General features: G+C 43.1%; 1 protein-coding gene across 3 annotated transcripts in view; it reads right to left on the reverse strand.

Annotated features, from left to right (window-relative positions):
- The window catches only part of GPCPD1 (glycerophosphocholine phosphodiesterase 1), a 70587-nt gene that overhangs the window by 35975 nt on the left and 19790 nt on the right, over positions 1-14822 (reverse strand). For all 3 annotated transcript variants that reach the window (XM_088478029.1, XM_088478030.1, XM_088478031.1), the window contains exons 6-8: positions 14610-14651; positions 10604-10727; positions 5611-5854 (exon numbers count right to left, since the gene is read on the reverse strand). In XM_088478029.1, the coding sequence (XP_088334155.1) occupies positions 5611-5854; positions 10604-10727; positions 14610-14651 (410 nt within the window). The remainder of the gene's footprint in view (positions 1-5610; positions 5855-10603; positions 10728-14609; positions 14652-14822) is intronic.

Raw genomic sequence — 14822 nt, forward strand, 5'->3', positions numbered from 1 at the left:
GGAATTCTCAAGAGTGGAACCACGTGAACTGAATGGTCTCAAAAGTTGAGACCATTTTGCCCAGTAGTACAATACAAAGCAAATTTGAAGGGTGAGATACAGTCAGTACTTTTCTGAGCAAACTCTGTAGTACACCGGGTTCGACTTCCAGAAGGAACACTCGCTGGAGACGGGTGTCGAAGACCACCTCCAGGAACAGCATCCGCTGACAAGGTACCAGCTGCGATATCCTGAAATTCAGAATCCAGCCTAGATCCCGAAGGATCTGCACTGTGCTGTCCAGCTGTATCTGCAACAGAGCAGCAGAGTCCGCTTTTATAAGATCGTCTAAGTACGGTATCACAGTGATACCTACCTTTCGCAGCAGGCTCATCACCACCACTAGCGTTCGCGCTAGGCTGTTTAAACAGGGCACCACTCCATGTCCAATTTCAAAGGGGCAGAATGCACCCTGTCCTGTTGGCGGTGCCCTGCTAAAACAGCCTGTCGGGTGCAGTCCACATCCGCGTGCCACAGAGTCCCGTGGGTGGGAAAAATAGTGGTGCAGCAGTCACCGCCGGTGAATGGATGCCAGGCGCATATTCACAGATACAGGAGAACTTTAAAGCAGCCCGACATGTCTGTAAGTGCCGGACACGCCCCCAAGAGTAATGAAAAGGAGAAGCACCTTAAAAACGCTCCCCTTCACTCATGGCCGGTGTGCCCTTTCAGGGCACACGCCAGAGTGCCCTTTATCTAGATCCGCGCCCTTCCCGGCGTAGAACCTACAGTGAACACTAACCACCATGAGTTTTGTGAAAATGCGCAGGGCTGTGGCCAGACGGAACGGCAGAACCTGGAACTAATAATGAGCAGATTGACCGTTGACCTGAGGAGAGCATAATGACCATCCCAAATAGGAATGTAAAGGTACACGTCCCTTATCTCGATGGACGCCAAAAATGTGTTGGCCTCCATGCCACAGATTACCGATTTGAAAGATTTGAAATGATCCACCAAAAGTCTGGCATTCAAAGTGCTGCCCCTCCAGGAGGAAGGGAATCTTGTCCTGAGAGAACAGACACTGTTGCGGCTTGAGTCTGATCTGTCCTCAAAAGCACTACTAGCTTCACCAATTCTGATACTGGCCCAGACCCTGAGCCCACGCCGGCTCTACCATGGCAGAAGCAGCTGAATCAATGCAAGCCACACAAGCTCCCAACAGCCACTGCAACCCCGCTGCACGCGGCTACAAGCAGGAAGTAGCCAGTCTAAACAGAAATACATAAAAGCTTACAAATAAATAAAACACTAACTAGTAGGGATGTAACAGCAGCCCCACAGAAACATGCCCAACTCCTAAGGGCACTTAAAACACACTTGTCTTCTGGGGGTCGCAGAGGGGAGGAGCTTATGATTTAAAATTATAATGTTAAGTTTAAGTGCCAGCTCCTGTAGTTCCACCAGCAACCCATAGTACCAGTGTAAGAAAGAAATAAGAGGATCTTCGGTATACACCATTAAATCCATTTCTCTGAATCGATCTAGAGAATACTGGTACAGGTTGAGTCTCCCATATAGAAATATTCTGAAATACGGAATATTTTTGGCATGACAGAGATAATGAAAACTTAGATTTTTGATGGTTCAATGTACACAAACTTTGTCTAAGGCACAAATTATTAAAAATATTGTATAAAATTACCTTCATGCTGTGTGTATAAGGTGTACATGAAACATAAATGAATTTCACTCCTGTACACAAACTTTATTTGAACCACAAAATTAATGAATATATAGTATAAAATGACCTTCAGGCTGTGTGTATAAGGTGTATATAATACATAAATGCATTCTGTGTGTATATTTGGGTCCTACTACCAAGATATTTCATTATGGTATGCAACTATTCCAAAATACGGAATATTCCGTTATCCAAAATACCCCTGGTCCCAAGCATTTTGCATATGGGAGACTCAACCTGTATACCTTCAGTGATTGCAAAATACGCGCTATAGCGAAGTTGGGGACCCAGTTGTTAAAACTGAGCGGGCCGCGCTGTGCGTGCGATGTGCAGCAGCCAATCACCACCGCCGGCGTCATCTTCTCAACCAATCGCCGCCGGCAGATTCTCATCAACCTATTGCCGCTGGAAGCATCTCCTCCCCCTCTGGGCACAGAGCGCCTGGCTGGAGATTGATGTAAGAACTGCAGCTCCCAGAATCCCTGTGTCCCCCTGGTGCTTTCTGCAGCTGCCACACCCCACGCCTCCCTCCCAAATCTTAGCCTCCTCTACTGAACCTTCCACCTCAGCTCCGTGCCTCCCCCTCCTCCCCGCGGGCTTCCTCCTTCTGCAGACTGGCAGCACATCCTGTAGGTGAGTAATGATGGTGGCTACTTTAGTAACAGTGTGTATGCTGGTAGTACAGTGCTGCTGTGCATGCGAGGAGAGCTGGGGGACAGGACACGTACATACTGCGCAGGCACTAATCACAAGAGCTGGCAATCTACCTCCCGCTCACAGGGAGGTAGATTGCCAGCGCTTGTGATCAGTGCCTGCGCAGTATGTACGTGTCCTGTGTATGTGTGTGCAGGAAGTGGCTCTGTACATTGCGGGTGGATCATGCCCTGGCGCCCCCAAGGGTATGGAAGAGGGGCGATAGGGGCTCCAGACAGGGTGGGTAAGATGGAGGGGGTGTACCCAGTGTTCTACTCCCCCCCCCCCCCCACGTGTGTATGTAGGGGACAGCGCTCAGTGATTGCTGAGTGTGCGCAGTGCTGACCCCTGGGGGTTCTTTCTGGTTACTGCAGTAGTGGGGCATTAGACTGTGCCCCTGGCACTTATTCTGGGCAGAGGATTAATTTATCACAGGGTAATAATAACACCATAGTGCTTCTGTATTATTCGATGTTGAATTCTTTTTATATATTTATTTGCTGCTCTTGTAAAAACTACAGAAGAGCAATAAACATGATGCCATCATTCCTTTGAGACACCTATACCTGCTGTGAGCTACAGAGCTAGCACTCCATTCTCCAGCTGCCCTGTATTTAGTGTCCTTACTCAGTGCTCGCTACCCAGCTGTCCTGGTCCATGGTGACCCTCTAATACTGAGCAAAACCCTAAACAATCTTTGAAATCGCCCCACAGGCCATAGGTTACCCCCATACTGTGTCTACTTCCATAATAAATACACATCATTATAGGCAGGGATACTGGATTTACCTTACTGTGAATTGCCTTAGTGGTAGTGTGTAGCTGTCAGGACTGACACTGAAAATTACTTTGCAGTTCCACAGCATAAACACCTTACCCCCAGCACTGCCTGCCCCTAACCTCCCCCTTGCCCCAATACTACCCCAGCTATCTACCCTTGCCCCCTCCAAACCCTTAGTACTGCCTGCCCGTAACCTCTTCCTTGCCGCCAGTAATGCCCCAGCTGCTATCCACCCTTTCCCCCTTCCTACCCCAACACTACCTGACCCTACCCCCCTCCTTGCCCCCAGCAGTCGCAACTGTGGTTTGCACTTACCCCTCCCTACCCTCAAGCTCTGCTTGCCCTAACTTCCCTCTAGCCCCAGCTCTACCCCAACTTCTCCCTGCCTTTACCCCCAGTCCTACCTAAACTGCTGCTTGATCTTAACCCCCTGTACCCCAACTGCTATCTTCCCCCAGCACTCTGCCAACTGCTGCCTGTCCTCACCCCCCATAATATGTATTGGGACTCAAAAACAGTGGAGTAGGACCCCAATCTTCTAATGTGAGGGGTCCCGAGGACCCACAATTTTTTGTCGCTCAGCACGATCACTGACCTTAGAGTGTTGAGGGCGCTAGGCCAGAAGCAGGCACAAATATCAAACTAAATTTGTTTGAAAGCTTGCTCCTCCCTCTCTAAATCTCATGAAGCCATCGGACTTATAAGAAAGAAATCAGACGAAACTTAACAAGAAAAGGAGAAAATAGGAGAGCTAACAGAAAAGTAAACTAGGACCACACAGAACAATAGTGAACAGAACAGGGCTAAAGAAGGGGAGGGAACGCAGTGTCCCCAGATGGATTCAGAAAAATGGATTTAGCGGCGAGTACCAAAAATCCTCTTTTCGCTTTCATCCAATCTGTGCCTTGCCTTTTCAAACGGAATTACGCAGATATCAGGAGCACGCTTCCGGAAAAAAATATCCTATACTCTTAACTAGCAAGCAGAAGACACGGAACCCACGGCTAACTGAATCTAACATCGAACATGCAGAAAAGGAAATTATATGTTGCAGTTGGGGTCAATGAACATCTTCAAGGACAAACCTTTAAAACCTGTACCTGTCTGAAAAGTAGGAGAAGTTGGGAACTATGGGCCTGATTCAGACCCGGTCGCAAGCGCTGAGCGCTCGCAACCGGGTCGATGGTGGCCAACAGCGCATGCGCACGACGGAGCCGGCTCCATTGTGCGCGAGAGCCAGCTAGCGCCGGGCAATCCGTCGCTCCGGGTCTCGCACCAAAGGGGGCGAGCTGTCGATGTTGAGTGACAGCTCGCCCCCTTTGGTGGGCGGGCCGGGGGAGGTGTTCCCATGAGAACGTTTGCCGTTTGGGGGCGGACCCACTGACATCACGAGTGATGTCAGTGGAGAGATTCCGGCTGTTAGAGCCGAAATCTCTCTGGGGCTTGCGGCCACGAGACCCTACCACAAGGGTCTCGTCGCAAGCCCGATGGTCTTGACCATCATCATGGCCGCTCGCAATAGCTCGCAACAGCTAAGCTAGCGGCCAGGAGGCAGTTCTAAAAAAACAAAAAAAAAAAAACCCGGCCCTGATTCAGAGCGAGAGGCTCTGAATCAGGCCCTATGTAATGTAGGTCCCTCTTACATGGAATTTTAGATTATGTATTATTGTGCTTAGGTGGACATAAAGAGCCTGTACAAATGAGGTGGAATTCTTAGGGTTATTTCACACATAACATTTGTCCGTCCAGCAAAAAAAAAAAAAAAAAGACGTTTTTCTTCCCGTGTTTCATTTCAGTGGAAGTGACAAATACATCAGGGCTTACACATGGGACAGTCGCCGTGTTACAGCCGTGATAACCACTGACTAGGACAGCTGTTGTCCACGGTCTACGGTTTGAAGAGAGATTCAAGCATACAGCAATAACATTACACACAGCACAGAAACGTTTCTTGTGAAAGGGACTGTCCGGACAAAACTGTTGCGTGTGAAACTAGCCCTAAGGTACCCATCCACATAGTGATATTTGCAAGCGATTGCACGATAACGACGTCGTTATTGTGCAATCGCTTGCAAATCGTGCACATTTATGTCGGAAACGACCAGCGATGCGCGCACCTGCTGGTCGTTTCCGACATCTATCATCGTGCAAACAAGCTGGTCAACCCGACGAGAACGTCAGGTTGAGCATGTTAGCAGATGATTGATGAGCCTGCACTGAACGACTGCTCGTTCAGTGCAGGCTCATCACAGACTGACAAACGACTGCACGATTACAATGTCGTAATCGTGCAGTCGTTTTCAGCTCATCTAGTGGATGGGCAGCATTACTGGGTCTCATTTTGCTAAATCTGCTGCGACTCCCTTCATGTGCTCATCAAGTATGGTCTGTACAGCGCTTCATAAACACTTACTTCAAAAAAGTCAAAAAGTAACTCCAAGTTTTCTGGCTCCATGGTGTGTATACTGAATTCAGTCCACCGGTCAGGCTGGAGTGCGTAACCACATTCTGGCTGCGAATGCCGAGACTTATATTCTGTGTTGCTTATTAGCGAGATGTCAAAACTGCTAGCCATCTTTAGGAGAAAACCGGGGGGCGTTTTATCTGGTTCTTCATCTTCACCCTCTTCTTCAAGGCCTCCCAATGTTAGCTTCACCCTGTCCGCACAAGTACATCTACTGTAAGCTCATGACAAATATGTACATACACTAAATAAACTGGTGTGGTGCAACGAACATAAATTACAATCTATGCATTTCCACACTTTAATAAGATGTAAAAAAAAAAAAAAAAAAATCATGCAGCAAATCAACTAAATCTGGTTCTAAAACCGCACATTCAAATCTACTAATAAGTGCACTCCCCCCCCCAAAAAAAAAAAATGTCTCCCTTGTGCTGTAAGATAAGTTTAATATTCAAAAAAAAAACCTTTAAAAAAATAAAAGTTTTTTTTGTGCATGCAATCCTTTAATTTTTACGATACAGCCACCCGATTGGCCATTACTTTACAATCTTTAATGTATAAAGGCATTTACATATTTATGAATATTATAGAACAGTAGAGGGCATTTATATAAACTGGTGCTCAGAAAATGGGATTAAAAAAACCCCCAAAAAAACTGTTGTACCCCAAAGCATCAGAGTCTTTTCTTTCATTTTGTAAACAGAACTAGATAGATTATAGTGATTGGCTGACATAGGGGCATATTACTATCCGTCAGATTTGCAAAGACGACGATGTTTGGCGGCTTTGACCGACTGAAGTCCATCGGTTAAAGCAGCTGATCGGCGGCTTTGCAAAACCGAGGAGTCATAAATGTACCCCATAGACTAGAGCAACAATTTACACAGCAAATGAGCGCCAGCTCCATAATTATCCCCCTACAAGCTCTATGCTGCTTTGTAGGATAAGCAGGCAATGGGGCAGATGTATGAAGCTCTGGAAAGTGATAAAGTGCAGAGTGATAAACGACCAACCAATCCGCTCCCAACTGTCATGTTACAGGCTGTGTTTAAAAAAATGACAGTTGGGAGCCGATTGGCTGGTCGCTTATCACTCTGCACTTTATCACTTCCCAGAGCTTCATACATCTGGCCCATTGTCATTTAAGACAAACTTCAAAATTCAGGACAATTCAAAATCAAAATCTATATGAAGTCCCCTTTATATTCTAGTGGGACTTAAGAAAATGCTGAGGCCAAATCAGTTAGCCGCTGATTGACTGACCCAGTCTGTTCCCCAGTGGAAAGTGACCAGAGCTAGTCAATAACAGACCAGCAAGGGACCATTGAGCAGCCCTGCACCTGGAGTTGACATGCACCCTTTGGAGGTGTGAGCAGAAATGTTAACTGCAGTCTGAGGACTGCTCACGGGTCTATAATTGATTAGCTCCATGCACATTATAGGGGAAAACAGATCATGCCAGTCAAGCTGCTAACTGTATCGGCCTCATAATAATTTCACCTTAGGCTAAGCTCCTGCAATGTGGGACCCCAATTTACTGCAACATAAACACAAGACTTTTGCAGCAAATTCCTTTGGGTATCTGATTCCAGTTACATACTGTATGCCTATTTATTGTTATTTTGTAATGCTGTTTGTACAGTATAGTACAGTGGTGCTTGACCCTTTCCTTTTTACTGTTGGGACTATGGCCGCCCAGTCATTAAGCAGGCTCCGCTACTAGAGAGGGCGTGGCCTAGAATGGAGGAGTGGCCATGTCCACTGAGAGACAGTGCAGCTAAGAAGGGGGGCGTTTTCCTGCCTTCTGACTTGGCCCTTAGGAGGAGACTAGAGTAATTAGTACCTGCCCCACCCCACTCTAGGCACCCCTGGTACGACCCAAAGAATCAGTGTGCCACTACTTTAGGCTCCTAAACCAAGCAGTTCCCAATAGAATGAATTACATATCTGATAAAAACAGAGGTCTCCACTTGGTATCCCAACCCTCCGGATGTGCCATTCTGGTCTAGCAGTAGATTACAGGGTAATATGACCATACATCAGGAGCTGAGAGGGGAATAATTTGTTCTACATTTTATTATGTGTAGAAATTGCTTTTAAAGATGCAATTTCATAAAAACTTAACATAAGGACACATATAAAGTTGTTCATTTTCCCTTAAGAATTTTTCTTCAAGGTGATATAATTTAATAATGTACGGTTTGCTAAGAGTCATGTGATTACTATGGTAACCACTTCCACAATGACTTAGGGCCATATTCCATTCGGAGCGAAAATCGCCGATGAAGTCATTTTCGCCGATTTAATTTATCCCCGTATTCAATTTGAGTCTTTTCGCTGGCGCAATAATGCAATGCAATGTAATAGGCAAAACTTTTCGCCTATGAACACCTGGCGGGAAAAAAGTGCAGAATTGGGGTTTTGGGGTGCAATGTTGCAGGAACCTCCCTGCAGCTAACTGCTTCAAAAAATCCCCACAAAAGAACACCTTAAAAAAACACTTTGTAAAAAAGGGGCAAAAAAAAAAGTTGGTATACGAATTCAAAAACTAGCGAAATAGCATTTGGGGGGGGGGGGGGTCTGCAAGTATGAGGGAGGTGTATTTTTGATTACAGGCGCTTGCTGAAGGTGCGTTTTAGCGCTTTTTAAAACTCAATTCAGAAACTTTAATATGCTTGCACCCATTTTCGTGTACCCCAAATTTGATGGGAATACTTACTTTCCCCCAAAAAAAGTGGCTAAATGCCATTCTTCACCACTAGCGCCTATTGAGACCATTCAAAGACCCCAAATAGCTTTAGCAGGGCTAATCGGGGGTACCCATAGTGAACCCCCATGTCAGAGCATCTTTCAGGGGGTGTCAGGCTGATTTCCCTAAAAATGAAAGGACTTTGACGATTTTGTTTTTTGCCGATTTGGAATTGAATACGGGGATAAGCTGGGACGCGCGCGATAACTCTCAACGGCAAAACCTCCAATGATGGCGAAAAGTCTGGCCTCTGACTTTTCGCTCCTAATTGAATACGGCCCTTAGTCTGCATTGTGATGTGACATTTCACAGCATTCAAGTTCATAGCACACCCCACACTCCAGCCTCATCGTCATCATGTGACCACAGAGGAGATTTCTGATTGGACCGCTTTGAGAGATGCAATCAAATGCTTATGTTGAGACACGTTCTTGCAGGAGAAGCCATAGAAATAGACCACTACAAAGTCATTTCTAAGAACTTTTAGGAGGGATTGCAACTTTAACTTCAGTTTCTGAATGAATAAATAAAAAAGGCATAGTCTTACCTTTACTGGATTATATGTATGGTTGGGAAAGCCCACCCCACTGGATTTACAGATTTGATTTGAGTGTGCAGGCTGCCTTAATTATCACATTCACAAAGAGTTTATTCATATTTTAAAATAGCTGGATCAGTATACAAATGAGAAAAAAAACATTCCCATCATGTAACTGTACGTATAATTAACATATAAAATGTGGAAAATTTCAAATGTGAGAGAAATCTGTACAGCAGCTTCCGAATCAACAAAGTTGCCGATTGTAGAACTGCACTTAAATATTGAATCTATGGCAAAAAAGGATTTACCTCTTACATGGAGTTACTGCGTTGAAGCTATATTTATTTTTAAGATATAGACACATTATTCTTAGAGGTAATCCACTACACTCATCGGGAGTTTTTAAGAAGTATTAATAATGGGCAGAGATTTTATAATGGGTTAGGGTCAATCATTTTCCACTTTTGCCCAATCTCCATAAACTTGGTTACAAGGTAACAAGAAGCCCGTTACACAGTTGTCAAGCAGTTTTATTTGCAACTTTTTAACAATTTCTGTTATTTCATTGGATCCATAAATGCACTATAAAAAGGGACCTACAAATGGCACCAATGTAACGCGCTACCAGTGAATTGTTGTATTGTCACAATGTTAGTTCAGCCTAAAAAAAGACTGCATCCACCGATAAAGGCCATTCAAAGCACTTAGGAAGAGGCGCAGAGATTAGTGATGTTAAACGGGCCGGCCTGCAAGTTAACCACTGTACATGCTCCACGTCAGAGAGCTAATACAGGTTGAGTCTCCCATATCCAAATATTCCAAAATACGGAATATTTTGAAATACAGAATATTTTTAGCATGACTGAGATAGTAAAACCTTTGCTTTCTGATGGTTCAATGTAAACAAACTTTGTTTAAAGGCCCAAAATTATTAAAAATAAAGTATAAAACTATCTTCAGGCTTTGTGTATATGAAACTAATTAATTTCATGCACACAAACTTTGTTTCAGCCACAAAATTATAGAAAATATTGTATCAAAGTACCTGCAGGCTGTGTGTATATGAAACATAAATGCATTCGGTGTTTAGATTTGGGTCCCATTCCCAATCTATCTCATTATGGTATGCACATATTCCAAAATACGGAATATTCCGTTATGCATAACACCCCCGGTCCCCAAAGCATTGTGGATATGGGAGACTCAACCTAGTAAGTACCAAGGAGCAGGAGGCTGGTGGGGGATAATAGCCAGGCATGCCATTAGCAAAATGATTTTGCTTTCCATCAGTCCTTATCTCAGGTCCACAACAGAAGGAGGGGGGGGGGACAGGTCCATTTGCAAAGAAATCATTTTGTTTAAAATAGTTATGCAACTGATGTTTTTGCCCTAATCGTTGAAAATGTGCTTTTTAAAAAAATTTAAAGAATGGCTTTAAATTATAAGCTTTCCTAAGGCAGGGCTGGGAAAATCTCCTGTTTAAAAAGACAATGCTCCATAAAAACGCCCAGTTAATGGGTGACGAGCAAGTACTAGATGAGAAATACTCCAATCTGCAAGTAATATTGTTACACGCATTATCTGTACAAACAGCATTATTTAGAGAAGGTGGCAATGCTCTGAAAAAAGCAGGACCAAATTTATCACCATACCTAAACCTAGACTTTTTAAATTTTTTCTTGGATATAGTAACAGGCTGTTTTTCAGAATAATGTAGACGTAATCTAAGCTCAGTCTGACATGTCAGCCATCCGGAATCCACTGTTTCAACGCCATCTGGCAAAGTAGATGAAAGTTATCAGTTGCAACAAACAACCCAATCAGTCAAAGTAATATACAAAAAAAAAAGACATCACTTGAATGGCCATTGATTAATGCAGTTTCCACTGGCAATGTGATGTTTCTTTGCACTCAATAAATTGCATCCAAAAAATTTCAATGCATTAATAGTAAATTTAAAAACTAAAAAAGGACTTTACTTTGGTTTACCTTGTTCTAAACGTTCGTACACCCCTGAGGCTAATGTTAAATTACTACCATCTTTCAGCTAATACTTCAGAAAGACATCTATCTTTGTGGGACTCCAACGTTCATTCAGATGCGCAGGACACAGGAACAATTCTTACAGCTATAATTCGTTACCACCATGAGTGGGACTGATTAAATCAGATGAACAGTTGCTCTTTGCACTGGTCTTCTGATACATAATTTCCTGTGCTTCCTTGTATTTGTGGCGTGGGGATATTTTAGGACGCTGAGGAATTAGATCCTCTATATTCATTGTGTGTATGTATTATTCTCATAATTATGTGCTGTGGGCTTTTAAAAGTCTGATTGAAAGCTAGATATTTCTTCATTTTATATAGTAATAAAATACTGATTGTTTATATATCTGTGTTTCAGTTAATCTATAACATCGCGCACAGTCAAGTGGAGTAATCATTTCTACTCTGCCTGTATATTTATTTCTGATAACTTAAACTATCAAGTACAGGTTGAGTCTCCCATATAGAAATATTCCGAAATACGGAATTATTTTGGCATGACTGAGATAATGAAACCTTTTTGATGGTTCAATGTACACAAACTTTGTCTAAGGCACAAATTATTAAAAATATTGTATAAAACTACCTTCAGGCTGTGTGTATAAGGTGTATATGAAACAAAAATGAATTTCATGTATGTACACAAACTTTTCTTGAGCCACAAAATTATTGAAAATATTGTATAAAATGACCTGCAGGCTGTGTGTGTATAAGGTGTATATAATACATAAATGTATTATGTGTGTATATTTGGGTCCCATTACCAAGCTATTTCATTATGATATGCAAATGTTCTAAAATACGGAATATTCCGTTATCCAAAATACCCCCGGTCCCAAGCATTTTGGGGATGGGACGCTCAACCTGTAGTAACAGAGCTACTTTACTGGGGAGAGGCGCGTTATAGATTTCTTAGCAATTTTAAATAATTATAATATTGCTTTAATTCTTAATTTAGCACCCGGTTACTGAGTTTGTGATTAATTAATTTTTGCTTGCATCTTGAGTACTAACTGCGTGCGATGACAGTTGTAATATCTGAGACAAGTCAGGGCTGCTGTAATTGTGCGTGAGAGGGCGATGTTACTTGATGGTACAGATATATACGCAGGTCTGCGAGGTGGGAGAACGGCAGTGGGCGTCTCTATGCTGGCTTTGCGATCGCAAATCATTGGCATATTTTTGCAGCAGAATTGTGCGCATAATCGCATCTGCCATTGCAATAGCGATCTGAAGTGAATCAGGCCCATTGTCTACAAGGTAAACCAAAGTAAAGGTAGGTCTTAGAGGTCCTTTCAGAATTAACGACTTTCCTTAAAACCCACTAGCATACACTTCATTAAATGCCATTTTAGCAATAAAAGTATTAACGTTAACACATAATTCCCGACACACCTTAAACCCACATTGCTTCTAATGGTCAATCCCTGAATATTTTTTTCACAGAAAAATTTCTAGAACAGAAAATGCATCATTAAACCTTATTTACCACACATATACAACGAGATGCTAGATGACCACAAGGGACAGTCTGTATTGTTCACCAAGCTCAGAGCACACTAATAATAAGAGCAAAGTATAGAGCAAAATCCCCCAACGCAGCTGGAAATCCCAGAGATAGAAGGAAATAAGAATACGGTGTGTAACGTTTATGTCAAATTCTACAAATCAATGGAGTGGTTTGAAAGGGACCTACCTTAGGGCCTGATTCAGAGCCGGACGCAATTAGCGCTCGCTCGTCCAGAAAATAGGGGTGGATATTCAAATGAACCGTTCGCTGTTTGCGGTCTGTTCACGCCTCTAGGTTTGAACGAGCGAACATAACTTGCGGTCGTTTTTTGGGAAACTACGCCCCCTGGCCGCTCGCATCCTACGTCATGTCCGCTATTTATTAGATTAATCGAGTACATCGACCAGGGTATGAACTGCTCGCTATTCTTGTGGTTGCTTTTTGCTACCACAATTTTGCGAGCAGTTCTGGCTATAAAATAACCCAGTGACGTGGTCAATGACGCTGCTGTATTAATTATGCACACCCATAAAACGCCCGTTTTGACATTTAAGCACGCCTGCGATCGGATCTCCACTCCCCGTTTTCAAGCACCTTCCCCTGTTACCACCCACATACGCCTCATTCTGTCACTCATATTAGCAGGCATTCGCTATTTTGCGAGCACATGAATTTCGACCGCACTGACTGGTTCGCGCATGCGTATAACGATCCGTACGCATGCGCAGTTGGGCAAACATCGCTCGTGGCTCTGAATCAGGCCCTTAGTCCCTTTCATACCACTCCAATGGATTATTTGGTCATTTTGGGATCTTAGGGATAATCACTTAAAAAGATATGAACTATAATTTTTCATATCTTAATGATGTCCACCCAGTACTAATTTTTATTTATTCTATAACAGCAGAAAATATGGGGTAAATCCCCACTTGTATTTCATACGGTATTATAACAATAATTATTGAATGTAATAAGTCTCTGTAAGAAGTAATGTACCTCTTGTATTTATTTTCCTATTTCACACCAGTGTCAGAAAGCATTACAGCACCACCTAACTGCATCAGTCTATATTTGTAGCGAATGCATGCAATGTCCATTACTTGGTTTCTCTGCTACAGAACAATCCAGGTATATTAGAGTCATAGGGGTGGATTTAAAGTACGAGGGGAACGGCATCTTATCTCACAGCTGCTATCTCGGCCCGGAGCCCCAGATTGTTGTGCATAGCCCCGCTGGGCTACGAGTCAGGAGCTACTGCAATTGTACAGATGCACTTACTCGCACAGACTGGCTTGGGGGGGGGGGTCTTAATTGAAATCGACCCCATCGGTGGATCCAAATAACAATTTCCAGCCACAAACTGATTCAAATCGCCACATACAGAAGTAAAACATCCATAATGCGCCATATGTAGCCAAACATTTATCAATATGTACGTAGGATATGTCTGTGCATTAATGCTTCGCATATACTGTACAGAACAGTGTTTCCGGAATCATATTCTTTACTAGTAATCAGGAACCAATGGCTGAAATGGAGAAACATTTACATCTAGGTGTATATTTACTAAAGTGCGGGTTTGCAGAAGTGGGGATGTTGCCTAGAGCAACCAGATTCTAGCTATGTCTTCTAGAAGGTGCTAGATAAAGAACCATAATCTCATTGGTTGCTATGGGCAACAACTCCACTTCTAAAAACCCTGCACTTTCGTCAATATACCCCCTAAATGTCAGAGCAGGCCTTTCCCAAACTCACATCCCCACAGCTTAAATGTGAGTTAAACCAATATTCAGCCCATCAATTCACTGGGAACTAAAGACTCATGAGGTGACAAGTTTCGAATGAATTCATAGGCTGCATACGTGAAATAATGGCCTCCACTGTGAGGATACAACCGAAACATTCCATTATGTAGGTGTTAGGAGGCAACAAGGCAATGTAACGAGATTACAGTGTTATACTTCCATTAGGAAAGTGTGCGGGTTCTTTCCTTACATAGTAGTGTAGTTAATGCTCATCTAAGCATCTTAGATAATCGGTAGGTGCGTTTTATAACTATACCACACATGACTCTGTGAAAATTAAATATATCCTTTTACTTACTGTGAATACCAAATTCTCCATCATCTACGAAAGTTTCATTCTCTGTAAATAAAACAAAAAACTCATTTAAGCAACACAAAAAAAACCTTACAAACAAAAACAGTGACACCCCGATCATATCCTGTTACAGGTAACTGTGTGTGTTTTATTACCAGGGCTAAAAATAATGTTTCCTCAATTTTATTATAAGAACATAGGGCCCGATTCAGGGTT

This window comes from Taudactylus pleione, unplaced genomic scaffold (genome assembly GCF_031769625.1).
Source record: "Taudactylus pleione unplaced genomic scaffold, aTauple2 ptg000206l, whole genome shotgun sequence".
In the NCBI taxonomy this organism is placed as follows: domain Eukaryota; kingdom Metazoa; phylum Chordata; class Amphibia; order Anura; family Myobatrachidae; genus Taudactylus; species Taudactylus pleione.